We start from the raw sequence: 22,248 nt of genomic DNA, 5'->3' as shown, positions 1-22,248 counted from the left end.
CCTCACCTGTTTGTGATAGTAAGATTGGTTTTAATTTTGTCACTGGTATGTACACTAAATATTGATCAGTTGACTTTGCTACAAGGATGTGAAGGATGTGGAAGTCTCTGCTCTTCATCAGTACACCTGTTTGTGATAGAAAGATGGGTTTTTATTCTCTAACTTTTATGTTCACTGACTATCGATCGGTTGACTTTGCTGTGAGGATGTGAAGGATTTGGAAACCTCTGCTCTTCATCAATAGGGTTTGTTTTGTTTCAGGACTGATGTTTTGGGTCATATTCTTAAACACTTTCACCGCCTAAGTACATTTGACATGGTTTTCGCAGGAGTTTTGGGCATTTCCAGGGGTAGTGTAATGACCCTTGTGGTAGTTTGCCCCTTCTTCTGTACCATGAACAAAAAAATACTCATTAGAAACCATTAAACCTCCCCTTTTGGCCTTTGGAAATAGTTGACGTGAGAGCCGGAAGTATCTAAGAATACTGACCTTTCTTTTTGTTTAGGCAGAAGCTGTTAAACTTGCAGACCTAGGAAATTTGTACGTCAGTAACGGGTATGTGTGCAAGCCCTAACTAAGCCTAGCGTGAAATCATTTGCAGTAAATTTGTTGCTCAATGTGTTGGTTTTTATATCCTTTGTTGGGAAGTTGATATTATGAGCCTGGAAGTATTTATTTGTGGCTTAACCCCTCCGCTGCGATTGGCACAGATTCCGCCATCACTGGTAGCCTGGTAACATATACTCCCAGGTCTTTCTCTGCCTCTGTGGTGGATAGTGGAGTGTTTCCCATGTGGTATTGGTATGCTGGATTTCCTGTCCCAAGGTGCATTACTTTACATTTTTCTTCATTCAATTGTAGCAGCCATTTTTTGCTCCACTCCTGTAGCTTGATGATGTCTTCTTGTACGAGGTCCGCATCCAAGGGGTTAACCTGGTAGCAGCGATGGGCCAAATTTGTGGCTTTGCTGTGTAGCAGCGACAGGCCAAATTTGTGCCACGATTTAAATCCCCAAAAATAGATGATATATAAACTGATCACAAATGCTTCGATATATATTATGAAATGGCTTTTGTGAGTGATGATTTTTTTCTCATTTTTCTTGCTTAGAGGGAGCATTAAGAAACACAATCCCTGCTGCTACCGGGTGAGCGGACACCCTAAACTGTTATTCCTTGTGGTACTTATTGTTACAGCCTCTCAAAACCCAAAGCCAAGTTCATGGGACCGTAACACACACACACACACACACACACACACACGCCTTAGGTAAGCTTTATTTATTTATTTTTACTGCAAAGGAGGCAGCTCAAGGGCAAAAAACAAAGTGATGAAAAAGGCCACCAGACTCTCCTCCGACAAAAGAAAACAGAACGAGACACCAGAAGAGAGGTCAGTTTCGGGTGGAGAGGTGTCTTGATACTCTCCCCTTGAAAGCAAGTAATAGATCAATGTTCCTTTTTTGGAGGCTAGAGGGGCTATTACACTGGACAAATTTTCTATGGATCTTCAGTCAAACCATGATTTCCGCTGGCTTGGTTTTCATATTTCCATGTTTTTCTGACGTGTCCACAATATTCTAAAGCTACGTTAGATTTCACTGAAGGACGACGGTATTACTCACCATCATCAGCAGCAACAATAACAAGACACAAATGAGAACCAAGCTTGCGGAAATCGTGGTTTGGCTGAAGATCCACGAAAAATTTGCCCAGTGTAATAGCCCCATAAGGGTTGCCAGAAAAAGACATTAAAAAACTGTAACAATTTAATTCAGTAGTGGTATAAATAGAGCTTAAAAGTACTTATTTCTTACATAAATGCTTCTATATCTCTCTCAGCTCCTCTAGTCTCCTAAAGTAGCTCCTGAACACTATACATATTCATAAATACTGTTAATGAGCTTCACTTTGTTATGTATACCACACTCCACCCTTCTTAGGCAGCAGGGGCAACACACACACACACGCACACACACATGTAAAGGCTACAAATACAATATTATACGCTAATGTATGTACAAAGCTTTGGCACACTCCTTCCCTTGTTCCTTAAGACAACTGATGTGAGAAAGTGGAGGAATACACATATGAACATAGATACCTGGGGGTGGATTCATCAAACCACTAACGAGACCTGCTGTTAGTAAGTCTTCTAGTAACTCCATCCACTATGAATGCTCTGTATCTTAGGTGGCTCTGATGGCAATGAATGAATGGACAGCTTGGTCATCACTTCATTCATAAGGAGAAGGAGAAAAAGATGATGAGGTGGAGGAGGAGAGGGCTGACCATGATAAAGTAAAAGAAAATGAAGATGCTGAAAAGAAACCAAAATGAATGTACGAAAACCAGAAACTATTCTACTTCTTGTGTTCGTGGATTGCCATCGGAGCCACTTAAACCAGCCCAAAGACAAAGGGCATACATAATGAATGGATTTACCAGAAGATTTACCATTGAAAGGTCTTGTGAGTGGCTCGGTGAATCTGTCCCCTACTCTCGAAACTGCAAATGACAAAGAAATTAACAAGCTTAAGGCAACATGAATTAATACAAAATAGAAACATGTCTTGTTCATCAAACTATAAATACTAATACGGCAAATGTAGTAGAATATTATGTATAAAGGAAAGATATTTACACAGACTGCAACTGTACAAACGATATCATATTACTCGCTACAATGAGAATATTAAAGTACATCAAGTAGCTATCACTACACACAACAGCCTCTCTCAGTACAGTAATATAATTTTCATCGCTATAATACATAACACCAGAGCCTTAGAACAGGAGACTTTGACCATCCTCGTAATCACAGGTGCCAGGCTATTACCAAAGGTGCTGTGCGAAACTCAAATAGATACTGATACAATAGTTTTTTTTTAGGTACTTCTTTGAGAGCCTGATGATACCTAGAGCACACACACACACACACTAAAAGGCTATTGTATGTGATGTAGCCAACCTCTCCTATTCTAAGGCTCTGATACATACAACAGCCTTCCTCAGTAATACAATATCTGTCACTATAACATACGCCAACAGCCTTTCTCACTACTATAGAAGAAAGACAGCCCTCTCAATTATACAATATCTACTACTATAACTTATGACAGCACCCTTCCTCACTATAAAAAGACAGACTTCCTCCACAATACAATGTCTATAACACACAACAACAGCCTTTCACACCATAATACAAAGACAGCCTTTCTCAGTAATACAATATCTACCACTACAACAAATATAACAACAGCCTTTCTCATAATAAAAGAACGACAGGCCTTCTCATTAATACACTATCTATCACTATAAGTCTATAAGCAATACTATAGTAGCCTTTCTCACTATAATAGAAAGACAGCCTTCCTCTATAACACAATATCTATCACTACAACATATAACAACAGCCTTTCTCACTATAACAGAATGACAGCCTTCCTTGGTAACACAATATCTATCACTAAGTCTTTCTCACTATAACACAAAGACAGCCTTCCTTGGTAACACAATATCTATCACTAAGTCTTTCTCACTATAACACAAAGACAGCCTTCCTCAGCTATACAATATCCATCACTTTAACAGATACTACAACAGCTCCTTTCACACTACAGCAGAACGACAGCCTTCCAGATACAACAGCAGGCAGCCTCTCAGCACGGGTAGTAAGCCGTGAAGAGCTCGTACACGTTGACGAGGATGAAGGTGGTGACGGCCCCTATCGCGGAGCCCACCTGAGTGACGGCCCCACACCAGAAGAGCGCCCGCTGCCCCTCCTCACGCATCTGGTTCGCGATCTCCACCCTCACGTAGGTCATCACGCCCGTAAAGGACACCCACGCTATGACCTGAAGGGAAGGGACTTGTTAGTGAGGTCAAGTAGTAAAGAGACGGAGGTGAACATATTGGAAGAAAGAAAGAAAAGGTAGTTATGGTGGTTAGGTATTTTAATATGCGGATATCACAATTAAGTCTTTGGATGGGAGGAAAATACGACGGGTGAAAACAGCATATAAGAAAACAAGTATACATAGTAATTTATGCCGGACTGAAGACGCATCAAAACCTACCAAAATAAAAATAGTTTCGTCCTTATCTAAAATCGAAGGATAATGTTTAGTAAATGATCCCAGACAGTTAGGTAATGGAGCGTGTTTGTTTGTTTGTTTTGCGATTATATATATTTTGTGTGTGTGTGTGGTGGGGGTTAGATATTAGTTGAGTTGATTATAGAGATAGATATTCCCATCCACTCCCTCCCCTCTCCCTTCCCTTCTCCCCTCTCCCCTCCCCCCTTCCCTAATTATTGTTTTTTCTTTTATATGTGTGATACCAGTTGAGTTGATTATAGAGATAGGTATTCCCAGTCACTCCCTTCCCTCCCCTTCCCTCTCCTCCCCGTCTCCCCTCACTCCCCTAGTTATTGTTTTTTTTCTTTTATTTATGTGATATCAGTTGAGTTGATTATAGAGACAGGTATTCCCAGCCATTCCCTTCCTTCCCTCCCTTCTCCCCTTCCTTCCTTTCTCTCCTCTCCCCTCACCTCTTCCTCATTCCCCTAATTATTGTTTTTTTTCTTTCTTTTATTTGTGTGATATCAGTTGAGTTGATTATAGAGATAGGTATTCCCATCCTCTCCCTTCCCCCCTCTTTCCTTATCGCCCCTTCCTCCCCATAATCATTTTTCTTTGTATGTGTGTGATATCAGTTGAGTTGATTATAGAGAGAGGTATTCCCAGCCCTTTCTTTCCCTTCTCCCCTCTCCCCTTCCTTCCCTTCTCCCCTCTCCCCTTCCTTATCTTCTCCCCTCACCCCTTCCTCACTTCCATTATCTTTCTTTTTCTGTGAGTGAGTCAGATTTTCATAAGAGTTTTGGTAATTTCAAGAGGTTGTTTTTCGTTCGATTCTGCGGGTCCTTTCCTCCCCTCTCCTCTGCCACACAGTCCTAACACCTATTTTTCTCTCTCATTATGTTATATAGGTGACATATGAAAGGAAGGGATAGGTGGAGGCAGTGTGTGGCAGAGCAAAGTGGAGGAAAAGACCCACAGAATCGAACGCCCAAACGGACTATTTGAAATGGTTTGACTATAGTGGTAGTTTGACCATTCTGTACCATGAACCTAAAATACCACTCATGCCCTTTGTGGCCTTGGGAAATACTGTAATTGGAGAGTAGAATAAAGTTATGTTGCTACTCACAGCTCGACCCAACTGGCAATATCCAGTTATCTAAATAAAAAGGAGATCAATGGCCTGAGAATAAGGAAAACAACATGAGCCGAAAGTGTCTGAGAATATGGGCTGCTGTTATTACCCTGTTACCCCCCCCCCCAACCCCCACCGTCACCCTTCCCCTACCCAACCCCACCGTCACCTTCCCCTACCGAACCTTACCGTCACCCTCCCCTCTTGTCCACCCCACGGCTACCCTCCCCCCTAGTCTACCCCCACCGCCACCCTCCCGCCAACATGTACTCCACACGTGCCAGACGAGGCTCACGTGTCTTGGCACTGTATACGTAAGTTTCGGTCACGTGACACCACCAAGGGGAGGACACGTTAAATTCTCGGCCTGCTTCCAACGCTTACGTATATACGGTACGCCATGTTTTATAATGAAATTCCATCCAAGACAGAATAGCAAAAGAAGGGTTGCTGTGGGTTATATATGAAGAACTTGAATAAGAGAAAATGAATGGCTACGATATGTTACGAAGAAAAAGTATGCATATCAGAAGCTAGAATGAGATAAGTATCATTTTACTTACTTATTAAAGGGTATTTATCTTATTGTATTCACGGGAAGAAAATAAAAAGGAAGATGTTTGGTTTCCGAGAATTTGTACACAACCTGATGTTTAAAAATAATGTTCCATGCTTGATTGATTGATTGATAGTTTATTGGAGAAGATACATAATTAAACACACACACACACACATATATAATCAGATCGTGAGGTGAATGACAATTTTTTTTCTCTCTCTTTATTCTGCGGCCACTGAACCAGCTTTAGATAAGAGCGTAGCCCAGACGACCTGTGGGGTAGCATATTAATATAATCTTATAATGATCTCTTAATTCCTACTGACGCTAATAATGTTACTGTGTTTATCTCCAAGTGCAACAGAATAACACCTGATTTTATTTTAACGTCGTATCAGTGTTTAGTTTTAAGAGTGTAGCTGAATTGTCGTTTTTGATCCGTTTTTCAAGGCCTTTTTTTTTACAACAAAGGAGACAGCTCACGTGCAATAGAATAACACCTGATTTTTTTTATTTTAACGTAGCCTATCAGTGTTTAGTATTAATAGTGTAGCTGAATTGTCGTTTTTGATCCGTTTTTCAAGGCCTTATTTTTTTTTTTACAACAAAGGAGACAGCTCAAGGGCACAGAAAAAGGAAACAATAATAAAAAAAAAGCCCGCTACTCGCTGTTCCTAAATGTAAGTGTTAGTTGATTTGTTGATTTTCTTATATAACTTGTCACGACTGAGTTTGTAGCCTAATGTATGTGTAATGAACGCTCCAACCTTAACTTTCACTAATATGACAGGCGTTTGCAAGGCCACCAGTCTATTTTTCTCGACCTCAATTGTTTTCACAGCTCACAGTACGTCAAGTTTTAAATATGAAAAAAAAACCATGTACCTATTGCGAGACAGAGAGTGTGTGTGTGTGTGTGTGTCCTTCTCTTTCTTTCCTTTTCCCTTTCTTTCTTCCTTTCTTTATAAATTTTCTCTTGCATCTAGCCTACTCTCTCTTTTTCTTTTATTTTTCTTTCATTCCTTCTCTTTCTCTCTTTCTCATTTCTTCCTTAATTTTTCCTTCTCTCTTTCTTTTTCTTTCTTTCTTTATAAATTTTATCTTGCTTCTACTCCATCTTTATCTCTTCCTTTGTTTTCTTTCATTCCTTTTCTTTCTCTCTTTCTCTTTTCTCCCTTCTCTATCTTCCTTCCTTTCTTCATATATCTTTTCTTTCATCTACCTCTCTTTATCTCTTATTTCCTTTCATTCCTTCTCTTCCTTTCTTTCTCGTTTCTTCCTTCCTCCTTATTTTTTTCTCCATTCGTTCTTTCCTCTGAGTGTGTGTGCGTGTGTGTGTGTGTGTGTGTGTGTGTGTGTGTGTGTGTGTACCCAAATCATTCCCCTTACAGTGAGCACAAAAGGGTTGATAAAAAAACGCAATTCAACGACAATGCCAAAAAATTCCGAACTCGTTTAGTGAAGAGATTATTCTAACTCACGCCAACTTGACAGAAGAGGACAGACAGACGACAGACAGACGGAGAATTATTGGGGAAGGGATAGGAAGGGAAGGGGAAGGTAGTGGAAGGGAGAGAAGGAAGATTGAGAAGGAAGGGAGAGAGGGAAAGGGAAGGAATGGGAGGAAAGGAGACAAGAACAAGTAGAGAGAGAGAGAGAGAGAGAGAGAGAGAGAGAGAGAGAGAGAGAGAGAGAGAGAGAGAGAGGCATCTGACAACAATAGGTAAGCAGAATCCACGAAATTTAAAGAAAGGACAAAGAAAAGACATTAAAACACGGACACCAGTTAATATCGAGTCAGACATTTCACCGCTAATGACTTTAACAATTGTATATGTGTGTGTAATAACGTTAGTGCATTGAACAAGACAATCTGTGGCTTATTATTAGGGTATTTCAACGGCGACATTTTTTTTCTTTAATTAGACTTGGGTGACGAGCAGTATTAGGCTATTGTTGTTGTAGTGTACAGGAATGTTGATGAAGGGAACAGGCAGACATGAGACATAGCAAAAAGAACAGAAGAAACAGATCGAAGAAACAAGAGACAGAAAAAAAACGGAAGAAACAGAAGAAGAGAGAAAAAAAAGTAGAAACACATAAGCAATAAAATCAAAAAGTAGAAGAAATAGAAGAGAACAGATCGAAAAAAAAGAAGAATAAAACAGAAAATAGAATAAACAAGAAAACATGAGAAAATAAGAAAAAAACAAAAAAACAGAAAAAAACAAGAAAATAAAGGGAAGGAGAATTAAGAGCACATCGAAGATAGGCATAAAGAAAAATAAATAAGAATAAGAAGTACTAAACAATAATAAAAGCACGTAGAAAACAGTGATAAAACATAATAATTGTAAAGAGAAAGAAAGAAAACGAGGAAAAACATAACTGGAAGCACGTATAAGATATGAACATGATGGATAATAATAGATAACAGGTAAAATATAAGTATAAATATTAAGAAAACAACAACAACAACAACCATATGAGAATGAGGAAGAATGAATGATAAAAAGAAAAGAAAAGGGAGAAAAAAAGGAAAATATAAACCAAGGGAAAATATGTGAATGATGGAGATCGAATGAAGGAAAAAGAGGAAAAAAAAAAGAAAAGGAAAACAGAGGAGGTAAAATATGGAAATGATGGAAGATTGCAGAAGAAAGGAGAAAAAGAAAAGAAAAAGGAGAGAAAGGAAAACATATAATAAAACACATAAAATATGGGAATGATAGAAAATGAAAGAAAAAATAAAATAAAAGGAGAAAAAGGAAAACAAAAGTAAGGACACAAATATAGGAATGAAGGAGAGAGAGAGAGAGAGAGAGAGAGAGAGAGAGAGAGAGAGAGGATTGAACGCACGTAAAGAAGGAAAAGAATGAAGAAAAAAAGGAAGTCATCAACAGAATAGCCTAGTTTTAGTTTATTATTTAGTATCATTTATCGTTAAGTTAATTAAAGTTACCCATAAAACAGTTTGAGTGCTTTGTCATAACGTAGAAACACAAAATACCGAATAATACTAAGTAGAATCTGAATAACTCATGCTTGTATAGTCTCTAGATGAGTTATATACGCTGCACCTCTTTTCTTCCTTACACTACCTCATTTTTACCATTAATAAACTACTTTAATACGCATAAGTACTTCAATAATGTGATGTTTCGAAGCAGAACGAAGCTGAATCAACGTTGCCAATTGAGCACACTTAGCACATCAAATTTTTCGGTTTCTGACCCATAAGTATATTAAAAAAACATCGATACTTTACGGTTTTAACATTAACTTTAATTGCATATAGTTATGTGTTTGAGGGCTACAGTTTTGGGGCAGAAATAAAGAAAACAAGAAACATAAATGAAAGCACGTAAGATATGGATATGATGGAGAATAATAGCACTTACAACATCGCCATAATTTAGCATAGATATTAAGAGAGAAAGGAAAACATGAGCACTTAAAATATGGGAACGATAGAGAATGAACGGAAAAAAGAATAAAAATAAAGGAGGGAAAGGAAAACAAAATTGAAATTGTTGAGTGAATAAAATATGGTGAAAACAAGAATCTGTCATTGTTGAGCCGAACCCGAACCGTGAGCCGAAAATCCATGAACAAATGAACCCAACTTTGCCAGATTGTCGTACTCAGTTTCTCATATTTTCCGATTTCCATCCCCAAAACTGTTTCCTGGGCCACAATAACGATAATTATTTGTAGTTAATGTTGAAATGGCTTATTATTCTTGTTTCCTGGTGATATTTAAAGAGTGAGAAGCCGGGATAAGTGATGCTCCGAATACGATAATCTGGCAACCGTGAGTGAACCTTTTTTGAAGTTTCTCAGTTGGAAGTGAAAACGTGAAGTGAGTGTACGCTACTTCGAGTCCCTGCTTTGAGGAATGGAAATACTTAACACAACCACCATTAACAGCACCTCAAAGTCATAAGAAAAGGTCTGTGTTAGCCTATCATTTTTTTTTTTGTCTGTTTTGCTTCCAATTGTGTCTTGTTTGTAATTTTTCCTTGACTATGTGTGTGAGTGAGAGGCTTAGGATGTTGAGGTTATGTATTGTCACTCGTAAACGTCTTTCATTCTTTGCATTTGTATAATACTACGTGGCCTTGTGTAGTGTATAATTTTTCTTATTTTTTATATCATCCTTTTTATTATTATAGGGAGGAGGAGGATTAGTGAAAGAATGAGCTAAGTAAAGGGAATCGTCATAATAATTCTTTACATTTTTCTTATTTTTATCATTATCCTTTTTATTATTATAGGGAGGAGGAGGATTAGTGAAAGAATGAGCTAAGTAAAGGGAATCGTCATAATAATTCTTTACATTTTTCTTATTTTTATCATTATCCTTTTTATTATTATAGGGAGGAGGAGGATTAGTGAAAGAATGAGCTAAATAAAGGGAATCGTCATAATAATTCTTTACATTTTTCTTCTTATTTTATCATTATCCTTTTTATTATTATAGGGAGGAGGAGTGAAAGAATGAGCCTTGTGAAGGGAGTCGTTCTAATAATCCTGTTCATCCATATAGTTAAGTTTTGCATTCAAAGTCATTAGTAGCAAAGACTTTCAAGGTTGTTTTCATGAATGTGTCAAGGTATTTCTTGGTTAACTTTGCATCTGAACTGAAGAGAAATAGTAATAACCTAGGAATATTATCGAATAGCTTAGGAATTATTGAATAGCCTAGGGACAGTATCGAATAGCATAGGAATATTATCGAGTAGCATAGGAAATTATCGAATAGCCTAGGAAATTATCGAATAGCCTAGGATATTATTGAATAGCCTAGGATATTATTGAATAGCCTAGGATATTATTGAATAGCCTAGGAATATTATTGAATAGCCTAGGAATATTATTGAATAGCCTAGGATATTATTGAATAGCCTAGGAATATTATTGAATAGCCTAGAAATATTATCGAATAGCCCAATATTTATTCTTAACATTGCATATTGTTTTATTATTATTATTATTATTTTTAGCAGTAGCACAAGTAGTAATATAATAGTAGTAGAAATAGTAGTAACAGTAATGATGATAATAGTAGTCAGTAGTGGGCTAGTATCATTATAGCCTATTATTTTTTTTTATATTTTTTTGCACGACTTTATTTTTAAGGCCTACAGTTTTTTTTTCCTGTAGTGGTTGAATTGGTCTTTAATGCATCAAACAACTTCGCAAAATTAGCAGCAATCCTTTATAAAAACTTGCGATTAACAACATCACAAAAGTATTTTAATAGCTGCCGTTACTTTGGTCTGTGAATCTTTCTAACTGTATTTGTATTTATATCTATTTATTTTTTCGTTGCGCTTCCAAGGTCAAGAAACTGGAGCATATAATTATACATTTACCATCTGAATTTGTTGGTATTTCGTGTTATAAATATTTGCTGGGCATCTAAATATAGTTATAATATTCTCTCTCTCTCTCTCTCTCTCTCTCTCTCTCTCTCTCTCTCTCTCTCTCTGAAATATAACCTTTGTATCACTTCTACTACTACTACTACTACTACTACTACTACTTCTACTACTATTTTTTTTTGCGTTGTTCTATTTACATTTATTATATATTTTTTTTTTATCTGGACGTCAGCAAAATCAGGTAAAGCAGGTCTCTATTGCGTCATTTGCCTTATGCACTATTAACATTATTATTATTATTATTATTATTATTATTATTATTATTATTATTGTTGTTGTTGTTGTTGTTGTTGTTGTTGAAATTCATGAAAGAGCACCCAGGGAAAGAGGTGATATAGGTCAACCCAAATAGAGTCCCCTTGATGAGGAAAAATGGATATATAAAAAAGACAACGACAGTAAAGGAATGAAAATGTGTGTGTGTGTGTGTGTGTGTGTGTGTGTGTGTGTGTGTGCGACGATTTTTTCTCTCATCTGACTAAGAACTCTATTCGTGTGATGTTATCCGTAATGGTATGGCTTCTTATAAGTAATTTCACTGTCGATTGCGTAGTGCTGTTCTGAGGCGCGCCGCGGTTTTTGCTGAAGCACAACCATTTAACAAATTATTACCATTATTATTATTATTATTATTATTATTATTATTATTATTATTATTATTATTATTATTATTATCACTATTTGGATGTCACGCCGTTAAGATGCCGTCCGTTTCTACGCCAGGGCGACTCAAGTTAAGGAATTTCTTTTTGATTTTGACTTAGATATTCATGCCATTCATTTTCTGGCTTATTGAAAACAAGCACATCTATCTTAATTAAAAAACCTCGTTGACGCGGGGCAAGTTTACCGGCCGCTACTGCAAGCATGCCTGTAAACTAGACCTCTACCTGCCCATTGTCCACGGAAGCGAACAGCCTGTAAACTAGCCCAGTATCAACGGAAACAAGCAGCCTGTAAACTAGCCCTCTACTTGCCCAGTGTCAACGGAAGAGAGCAGCCTGTAAACTATCCCAGTATCAACGGAAACAAGCAGCCTGTAAACTATCCCAGTATCAACGGAAACAAGCAGCCTGTAAACTAGCCCAGTATCAACGGAAACAAGCAGCCTGTAAACTATCCCAGTGTAAACGGAAACAAGCAGCCTGTAAACTAGCCCAGTATCAACGGAAACAAGCAGCCTGTAAACTATCCCAGTATCAACGGAAACAAGCAGCCTGTAAACTATCCCAGTGTCAACGGAAACAAGCAGCCTGTAAACTATCCCAGTGTCAACGGAAACAAGCAGCCTGTAAACTAGCCCAGTGTCAACGGAAACAAGCAGCCTGTAAACTAGCCCAGTATCAGCGGAAACAAGCAGCCTGTAAACTATCCCAGTGTCAACGGAAACAAGCAGCCTGTAAACTAGCCCAGTGTCAACGGAAACAAGCAGCCTGTAAACTATCCCAGTGTCAACGGAAACAAGCAGCCTGTAAACTAGCCCAGTGTCAACGGAAACAAGCAGCCTGTAAACTAGCCCAGTATCAGCGGAAACAAGCAGCCCGTAAACTATCCCAGTGTCAACGGAAACAAGCAGCCTGTAAACTAGCCCAGTATCAGCGGAAACAAGCAGCCTGTAAACTATCCCAGTGTCAACGGAAACAAGCAGCCTGTAAACTAGCCCAGTGTCAACGGAAACAAGCAGCCTGTAAACTATCCCAGTATCAACGGAAACAAGCAGCCTGTAAACTAGCCCAGTATCAACGGAAACAAGCAGCCTGTAAACTAACCTTCTACTCGTCCAGTGTCAACGGATAGTTAATAATCTTGCCACTTGCCGGGATTGTGTCAAGTCGAGTTGATGACCCGCCTACTTTACCAGCTACTTTCCGTTCATGTGACTCTAAATCGACCACAATCCCACACCTGTCCCCGTGTGTTATCAGATTACCCGGACGCAAACATGCACGGGAAGTGGAACGCTAAGGAAATGTTCAAGTTTTTGGAAATATACGAGGATTATGAATGTCTGTAGAATATGAGACACATTTGACGGTGACATTACTTACACGAATAGAAACAAGCGTGCCGTGATTATGAACACGTTAGCCCAAGCCTTGATCAGGGAAGGCCTTCACGCTCCCAACAGTGATTTTTTGAGATAGAAAATTAGCTGGTTGTCAAAAACGTGTTTAGACAGGAAGTGATGGAAACTGAAAAATCAAAGAATAGTTGAGCAGGCTTGGATGACATTAGCATCCTCGACTGTCGTGATTCAAGAGAGCTGACGCCTTCTTATAATATACTATAGGTAACAGTAAGCCGTGCCTCATTCTCAACTTTGGTAGGTGTCTGTTGTAGCGTACGTCGTTTTATTTCCTGTAAGTAAACTAATTATGGCACAGACTTGAAGGCTAGTGGTTGAAAATACTTTCCCACCAAGCTATCCTAGTGTTAACACGTGCCGTGTCGTGCAGGTTAACTGACAGCTAAAGCACTCTAGCGGCGGGTGAACTAAGCTGTATAGCCAGCGTTGCCAAATTATCGTACTCATCGCATTGCATTTTCGTAGTTTCTGACCAATAACGAATGCAAAAACAAATAAACAAACATCAATAAATAGGAGTTTTAACGCTAACTTCAATTTTCTACCGTTATTTGTGTAGGTACGAGAGTTTGAGGCTTAAAAGTAATAAAGACGATGTGGTGAATACGATTATCTGTCAACGCGGTGTATAGCCCCAGTCACCGAGGCTTAAGAGACAATGCTGTACTCACCACAAGGGCCTCCCCTCCGGCGGTGCCCATGAGCGGGGGCTCGGGACTGAGGGCGGCGGTGGCCAGGATGTAGGCGGCGATGAGGGAGCCGAGCACGCCCAGGGCCGTCAGGAGCCACCGCTTCGTCCGCGGCAGCACCAGGGACAGGAGGGCCGCCGCGGGATTGGCCAGGGCGGAAAGCGTGACGGCCAGGTGGTAGGCCACGTTCCCGTACGCCCCGCAGGAGTAGGACTGTATGGAGGGCAGGACGCCGTTGGTGAGGCTGCAGGCCCACGTTTGGCCCGCCAGCATGAGCCAGTAGACGGAGCGGGACATGCCTCCCTTCTCCTTGGCCACGGTGGGCATGCTGGTCAGGTGGGCGTTGGACTGCGAGGCGTCCAGTACAGTCACGCTGAAGCTCGGCGAGAAGGTGTGGACGACGCGTTCGCTCCTGATGGTGGGCAGGTGCTCCAGCAGGGTGAAGGCCAGGCCGCTCGCCACCATCATCGCCATCAGGAAGAAGAAGAACGAAGTCACGGAGAAGCGTGGGTTGAGCGGCACCGGCTCCATCACGGTGTAGTTGAAGTTCAGAGTTTCGTTGAACTTGGTCACGTTAGCACACTTGGTGTTTCCCCCCACGCCCTGCCCCAGAGCCATCAGCGCCGGCAGCAGCCCCGAGAGGCCCTCCCCCACTAGGTAGGAAGACAGGTAGATCTCCCTCCAGACGGCCATGTAGGGCAGGAAGAGCACCGAGGATGTACAGTCGACCAGCGCCAACAGGAACACCATCGACAGAAGTGCCGTGGAGTGCTCCGTCCCGTTCACCCATGACGTCTTGTCCCACAGCAACGCCAGCAAGAGGGAGGCCACGCAGCCGAGGGCCAGCACTCCGTACACCACAGAGGCGGGGCGCTGGTCGGGACGCAGGCTCCTGACGATGGAGTAGGCGATGGGCCCCACGTTGGCCACCTGCAGGCAAGGGAAGACACTCACGGTATTATAAGACAGTTTCACTTCTCACATCAGCTAATTCTAAAGGTCAAAGAGGGGGTCACTCGAGTTCTAATAAGTGTTTCTTTAGGTTCATGGTACAGAAGAAGGGTCAAACTACCACCAGGGTCATAAAACTACCCCTGGAAATGCCCACAACTCCTACGAAAGCCTTTTCAAATATGTGTTCTTGGGCGACGAAATGTCTTATAATACGACCCTCACACACGGGGCAGGCCAAAGGTGTCCGTCGTTAAGCTCAAGGAACATGAAAGCCCGCATTCTCAGACGCTTTCGGCTCTCACAATCAGTATTCCAAAGGTCACAGAGGAGATTAGTCAGATTCTCATGAGTGTTTTTCACATTCATAGTGCAGAGGCCTTGTTAAACTATCATTAGACTCATAAAACAACCCACGGAAATACCCACAACCCGAAAGCCTTATCAAATGAGGGTGTGTAAGCTACGAAAGGTTTGAGAATGCGGGTCTGAGCAAACATATAAGCACAACCATCACACCAGAGGAACAAGTGATGACGCGACATTGAAAACCTCGATGGTAGTTGTTGCGTGATGTCTTACCTGGATGATGACGGAGAGGTAGGAGGGCAGAGTCCACCCCTCGGGCAGATACGTGACGAGCAGCGGCAGCTCCACCCACAGGCCGTTGATGGCCACCCAGGCGCCGATGCCGAATACCGTGGCCAGCAGGTCCACGAGGGGCCTGCGAGCCACGCCCACCATCCCCGTCATTCTGAGTCGCCGAAGCAGAGGTGTGCGCTCACTGACCTGAAACAACATATTTTTTTTTTTTTACTGTAAATAAAACACCGCAATGGCAAGACTCATACACCACGGTAGCCACTGTTATTAAAATTCGCCAGCGCCGCTACCGGGCTGAGGTCGTCTAAGAGAGCCTACTGGCGCCATAGGAAGCACTTAAAAGAAAGTCCACTACTCGCTGCTCCTGCACCAGCAAACAGTGACCAGAAGAGGAGGTCAAGAAGACACGTCAAGTAGAGGTCGAGAAGAGAGGTTAAGAAGAGGAGGTCAAGAAGAGAGGTCAAAAAGAAGAGGGGTCAAGAAGAATTACATAGAATTATAGAAAATCAGACCACACAGACCCCATGGTCCAGACTAGGTGGTCTGTCCTTAAGCCTAAGTGATTCTACATTAATCAGATGGCTCCAAAACGTTGCATTTCAACTCTAGCTAATATTAAGTTCAAGGAAGTGACGGTCGAGCTTGTTTTTAAAGGAGTCAATCGTGTTACACTGGACCACTGAAGGTGGGAGCTTATTCCATTCTCGCACTACAACGTTGGCGAAGAAAAATTTGGTGCAGTCAGAATTTACTTGTCTACATTTGAGTTTTGTGCCATTATTCCTCGTTCGCAAAGTGTCATCGATCATAAACAGTTTTGATCTGTCTACATTCGTGAAACCATTAAGTATTTTAAAACATTCGATCAGTTTTTCTCGGAGGCGACGTTTCTCAAATGAGAACATGTTAAGAGTGGAAAACTTCTCTTCGTAGGACTTGTTACGCAAGGAAGGTTAGAAAAAAGAGAGGTCAAGGGGAGAGGTCAAGTCTTGCGTTAGTCAGCCTTCATCCCAACTCTTCCACAGCACGAGTAAAATGTAAAGAAGAAGCGTAACAAGCGGATAAACGGGGTGGGAGTGGGCATGGGGGTCGGGGCGGGGTGAGGGTGGGGGGGCGGAGCGGGGCGGGGCGGGGTGGGAGTGGGGATGGGGGTCGGGGCGGGGTGGGGGTGGGGGGCGGGGCGGGTTCAGGCAAGGTTCAGGGGTGAAAAGACAGGTAACTATCTCTCCTCTCTGAATCTGGATCTGGATAATAATGCGCAGGGCACCTTTCAAGTTCATAACACGCATATTATATATTCTCTCTCTCTCTCTCTCTCTCTCTCTCTCTCTCTCTCTCTCTCTCTCTCTCTCTCTCTCTCTCTCTCTCTCTCTCTCTCTCTCTCTCAACACCTGCCCGAGAGTGATCCCCTTAGCGTCTCCAAAACGTAGTGGTCAGCGCGATGGCAAAATGATCATATAGAGTTCGTGGGACCCTTGTTCGAGCCCCGCCTAAGCTTGAACGCTCTTCCTCGTTTTATCGGAATTTGAAACGGTAGTTACATTATATTACGTCATTAAACCGGTTACTCTTTTTCTTTTTTTCTTTTGATTGGAGACAAGTATAGGACAGGAGGTGATGCTACAAGCTATAAGGAAAAATAAAAGGAGGTGAAAAAAGTACATACAGATGGTTTTAAAATAGATAATTAACAAACGCTATCGCTGACTTTGCGCTTAATGATTGATTACAGACAGGTTCACAAACAAACAAACAAACAAACATAAGAAGTAGGTTGCCATATACGTTTAACCACCACCACAACCACCAACCCCACTTACTGCCACACTGGAGATGATGATGGTGGTGGAGGTGGTGGTGATGATGATAGTGGTGATGGTGGTGGTGGTGAATTAACTTATTGTATCCGTAGGCGAGGGAGTATGAGGGAGATAACACACACACACACACACACACTCACACACACACAGACGCACCTCCTGTCACACCGGCGCACAGACACAGACAGACACGCTTACAGACCATCACTGGCTCGTTGTCACTCCTCAGGGTCATAGTGCGCGCTGACGACACACACACACACACACACACACACACACACACACACTCTACCTATCTTATCTCATGCCTTACCTACGCACCGGTTATCTATTCCTCTGTGTCATTATCATTATTATTATTATTATTATTATTATTATTATTATTATTATTATTATTATTGTTATTATTATTGGATTTGGTGCCGCACGTGGAGGGAAAAAAAACAGACCTTGGTGCAATACTTCTCGCGAATAGTTTTCCTTCCTCCTCCTCCTCCTCCTCCTCCTCCTCCTCCTCTTCGTTCTTCTTTTCCACGGATGTTTACCCTTGAGTTTGAACACGTTTGACGGCCTATACACACACACACACACACACACACACGTCCACCAAGCTGTCAAAAAATCTGCCGAGTAACAACGTACCACTTGGGGGCAGGGCGTGGTGGTGGTGGGTGTTTGAGGGTGGTGGTGATGGTGGTGGGGATGGGGTCTTTGCTGGTGGTGGTGGTTGTGGTAGTGGTGGTGATGATGATTCAGAGATGTAGTAATCTTGTTTGATGATCTGCTTTTCGGGAGCTTCGGAACTTTTTTTGTACTTTTCTTTTTTTTATAGCAAGGGAGGCAGCTCAAGGGCAAAAAACAAAAACAACAACAAAAGAAAAAAATCAGCCCGCAAGACGCTGCTCCGATAAAAGAAAAAAAAGAATGAGTAGCCAGAAGAGAGGTCAATTTCGGAAGGAGATGCGTCTTGATACTCTCCTCCTGAAAGAGTTCAAGTCATAGGCAGGAGGCCCCTTGAGCTCCCTCCTTTACTGTAAACAAGTCATACAGGTTCTCAGGGGACAGGGCGTAGATAAACTGTACTTCAATGTGTTGGGAGAGAGATATAGGGCCGTATTACTACACATTTCGTTGCCCAAGTTCACATATTTGACAAGGCTTTCGTAGGAGTTTGGGACATTTCCAGTACTAGTAGTTTTATGACCCTGGTGGTAGTCTGACCTTTCTTCTGTACCATGGACCTAAAGAAACACTCATTAGAACCTGACTGATCCCCTCTTTGACCTTTAGAAATAGCTGATGTGAGAAACGAGAGTATCTTATTATACCGACCATAGACAGCAGTATCTATCTATCTATCTGTCATGGGAATGTAGGCTATTGCTGCGTGTAGCCTCGGAGCTCATAGAAAAAACACATAAATGGTACTGGAAGATATACAAAGACAGCATTATCTATCAATCTATGGGAACATATGGTATAGCTGCGTGTGGCCTCGGCGCTCATATATAAAAAACACATAAATGGTACTGGAAGATATACAGACACAGCATTATCTATCAATCTATATAGGAACATACGGTATAGCTGCGCGTGGCCTCGGCGCTCATAAAGTAACATTAATTAAATTCCACAAGAAAAGTGAGAAAACTCCAGTTGAAAAGACTTCAGTTGAGGCGATACTGGATCTCTAAAAACATTGTAGGCTTGTTGTTAATCATTTAAGTAATTAATTAGAGTGGGACAATGGACTCAAAATAGACCGTGAATACTACTTTAAAACATCTTTAGATTCGCAGATAGCAATTAAAAAAGACTTTAGGCGAGGTGATACAAGATCTCTAAAATCATTCTAGGATTTTTTTGTTTTTTCTTACAGCAAAGGAGACAGTTCAAGGGCTTAAAAAAAGAAAACAATAATGAAAAAAAAAGCCAGCTACTTACTGCTCCTAAAGAGAGTACAGAGGAGTGGCCGAAAGAGAGGTCAATTTCGGGAGGAGAGGTGTCCTGATAAGAGGTATTTAAGGGATTAGATTGGAATTACATGGGAATCAAGAAAGACCGTGAATATTAAAAAAAAACTCAGATTCGCAAATGGTATCCTATTCTCTTACTAAACGAGTCTGAAAGAGCGTCTGAAAATGCATATGAAGAACGATTTTGGTAAACATAATATATATAATGGTATTCAAAGACGCTTCCCCCTCTAACATTATCCATTTCCAAAGGCAGATAAGGAGATTAATCCTATTTTCGTTAGTGTTTCTAGACTCATGGTACTGAAGAAGGGAATCAAAACGTTCACCGGAGCAGGAGCAGGATGGAGTACACTACCACCAGACAGAGAACCAGGTGGAAAAATGGAATTAGAACCTTTGTCGGTGCAGGATGGAGTACACTAACACCAGACAGAGAACCAGGTGGAGAGATGGAATTAGAACCTTTGCCGGAGGAGAATGGAGTACACTAACACCAGACAGAGAACCAGGTGGAGAGATGGAATTAGAACCTTTGCCGGAGCAGCATGGAGTACACTAACACCAGACAGAGAACCAGGTGGAGAGATGGAATTAGAACCTTTGCCGGTGCAGGATGGTGTACACTAACACCAGACAGAGAACCAGGTGGAGAAATGGAATTAGAACCTTTGCCGGTGCAGGATGGAGTACACTAACACCAGACAGAGAACCAGGTGGAGAAATGGAATTAGAACCTTTGCCGGAGCAGGATGGAGTACACTAACACCAGACAGAGAACCAGGTGGAGAGATGGAATTAGAACCTTTGCCGGAGGAGAATGGAATAAAGAAAAAAAAAACTACAAACTTGACTAATGCAAGAGATATGAGACTGGCAAATGTTGATGCGTCAGTGTTAAGCTAAAAAATAATGAAAAAAAAAGCGAAAAGATAAGTAAATGAGGTCGATGTAATACTGATGATTAAAAGAGGAAAGAGATTGTTGTCCCAAGGTTACCGAGGCCGAGAAAGTGGATTCTTCTTCTTGAGAGTTGTCGAAAAGAAGAAAAAAAACGGAAATAGCGAATATTGATGAAAAAAAAAATAATTGCAGCGCGTGTTCGTTTTGTAAGATGATGATGATTTTTGAGAGAGAGAGAGAGAGAGAGAGAGAGAGAGAGAGAGAGAGAGAGAGAGAGAGAGAGAGAGAGAGAGAGAGAGAGAGAGAGAGAGAGAGAGAGAGAGAGAGAGCGAGAGAGAAAGTTGATTTGGCGGTTATTTGGCATCATCATCACCACCATCATCACCACCACCATCACCACCACTCCTTCCCCCACCCCCCTCCCTCCCCCTCCCCCCCTCGTTGCGTCATCAGAAGACAGTCCGCGCATGTAGGAAGAAAAGATGTCGTCCACGCAGGAAGTGTGTTACCGTGGAGGCCAAGGTGAGAGAGAGAGAGAGAGAGAGAGAGAGAGAGAGAGAGAGAGAGAGAGAGAGAGAGAGAGAGAGAGAGAGAGAGAGAGAGAGAGAGAGAGAGAGAGAGAAGGAGATAGAGAGGAGCGGCCTTATTCTCTCTCTCTCTCTCTTTCTCTCTCTCTCCCTTTCATCATTCGTAACCTCTCCTTGTAAATATCTTTTTTTTACGTTTATCTCTTTATCTTCTCTATATCTTATCCCTTTCTTCTATTTTATTGCGTACTTCTCTCTCTCTCTCTCTCTCTCTCTCTCATTCGTACCCGCTTGGCCTGGCTGACCGCGGAGGGAGGGTCGGTGGGGTGGGAGCTGGGATTGATGGGTGTGGGGGCGCCGGTCATCATCTTCCCTGTGACCCGCCCTAACCTAACCTAACCTAACCTAAGCTAACCTAAGCTAACCTAAGCTAACCTAAACTAACCTAACCTAACCTAAGCTAACCTAACCTAACCTAACCTAAGCTAATTTAACCTAACCTAACCTAACCTAACCTAACCTAACCTAATCTAACCTAACCTAAGCTAACCTAACCTAACCTAAGCTAATCTAACCTAACCTGACCTAACCTAAGCTAACCTAAGCTAACCTGACCTAACCTAAGCTAACCTAAGCTAACCTAACCTAACCTAAGCTAACCTAAGCTAACCTAACCTGACCTAACCTAAGCTAACCTAACCTAACCTTGCCACCATTCTCCAGGAAATGCGGGATAACTTCAGGTTGCTGCATGATAGAGTAGAAAAGCTAGAAAAAGGTACGATGAGATATTAAACAACAAGAATGACACTGGAAAGAAACAAACAGAATGTGTTGGCGCTTTGACCCAACCTAACACAGATCTGGGTGGAGAACCGGAAAGTGAAAGTGAAGGAGCAGTGAGTAAGGTTTTGGAAATGCATGTATAGAAGAGGAGGCACTCATAGCTCGTGTCCTAGAAATGTGTGACGAGTTGAGAAGGGTTGCGGAGGAACTGATTGAGGGTGCTTGCAATGAGGAGGCAGTAACAACTCGTGTCCTAGAAATGTATGACGAGTTGAGAAGGGTTGCGGACGAACTGACTGAGGGTGCTTGCAATGGGTAGGCACTAATACCTCGTGTCCTAGAAATGTGTGACGAGTTGAGAAGGGTTGCGGAGGAACTGATTGAGGGTGCTTGCAATGGGTAGGCACTAATACCTCGTGTCCTAGAAATGTGTGACGAGTTGAGAAGGGTTGCGGACGAACTGATTGAGGGTGCTTGCAATGAGGAGGCAGTAACAACTCGTGTCCTAGAAACGTGTGACGAGTTGAGAAGGGTTGTGGAGGAACTGATTGAGGGTGCTTGCAATGGGTAGGCAGTAACAACTCGTGTCCTAGAAACGTGTGACGAGTTGAGAAGGGTTGTGGAGGAACTTATTGAGGGTGCTTGCAATGAGGAGGCAGTAACAACTCGTGTCCTAGAAACGTG

General features: G+C 41.7%; 1 protein-coding gene across 4 annotated transcripts in view; it reads right to left on the bottom strand.

Moving 5' to 3' along the window:
• Window positions 1–3,507: 3,507 nt before the first annotated feature.
• Window positions 3,508–22,248, bottom strand: part of LOC127001206 (solute carrier family 52, riboflavin transporter, member 3-B-like) — a 44,429-nt gene continuing 25,688 nt past the window's right edge. For 2 of the 4 annotated variants that reach the window (XM_050865427.1, XM_050865426.1), the window contains exons 2-4: window positions 15,532–15,738; window positions 13,981–14,928; window positions 3,508–3,857 (exon numbers count right to left, since the gene is read on the bottom strand). In XM_050865427.1, coding sequence (XP_050721384.1) covers window positions 3,663–3,857; window positions 13,981–14,928; window positions 15,532–15,702 — 1,314 coding nt within the window. In that variant the 5' untranslated portion in view covers window positions 15,703–15,738 and the 3' untranslated portion in view covers window positions 3,508–3,662. Of the gene's footprint in view, window positions 3,858–13,980; window positions 14,929–15,531; window positions 15,739–17,372; window positions 17,502–17,528; window positions 17,591–22,248 lie in introns of those variants that run through there. The other 2 variants (XM_050865428.1, XM_050865429.1) reach the window with 2 other exon arrangements.

Source organism: Eriocheir sinensis, chromosome 20 (genome assembly GCF_024679095.1).
Source record: "Eriocheir sinensis breed Jianghai 21 chromosome 20, ASM2467909v1, whole genome shotgun sequence".
In the NCBI taxonomy this organism is placed as follows: Eukaryota; Metazoa; Arthropoda; class Malacostraca; order Decapoda; family Varunidae; genus Eriocheir; species Eriocheir sinensis.
The sequence above is the reverse complement of the archived record's forward strand: the minus strand, read 5'-3'. Positions and strand labels throughout refer to the sequence as shown.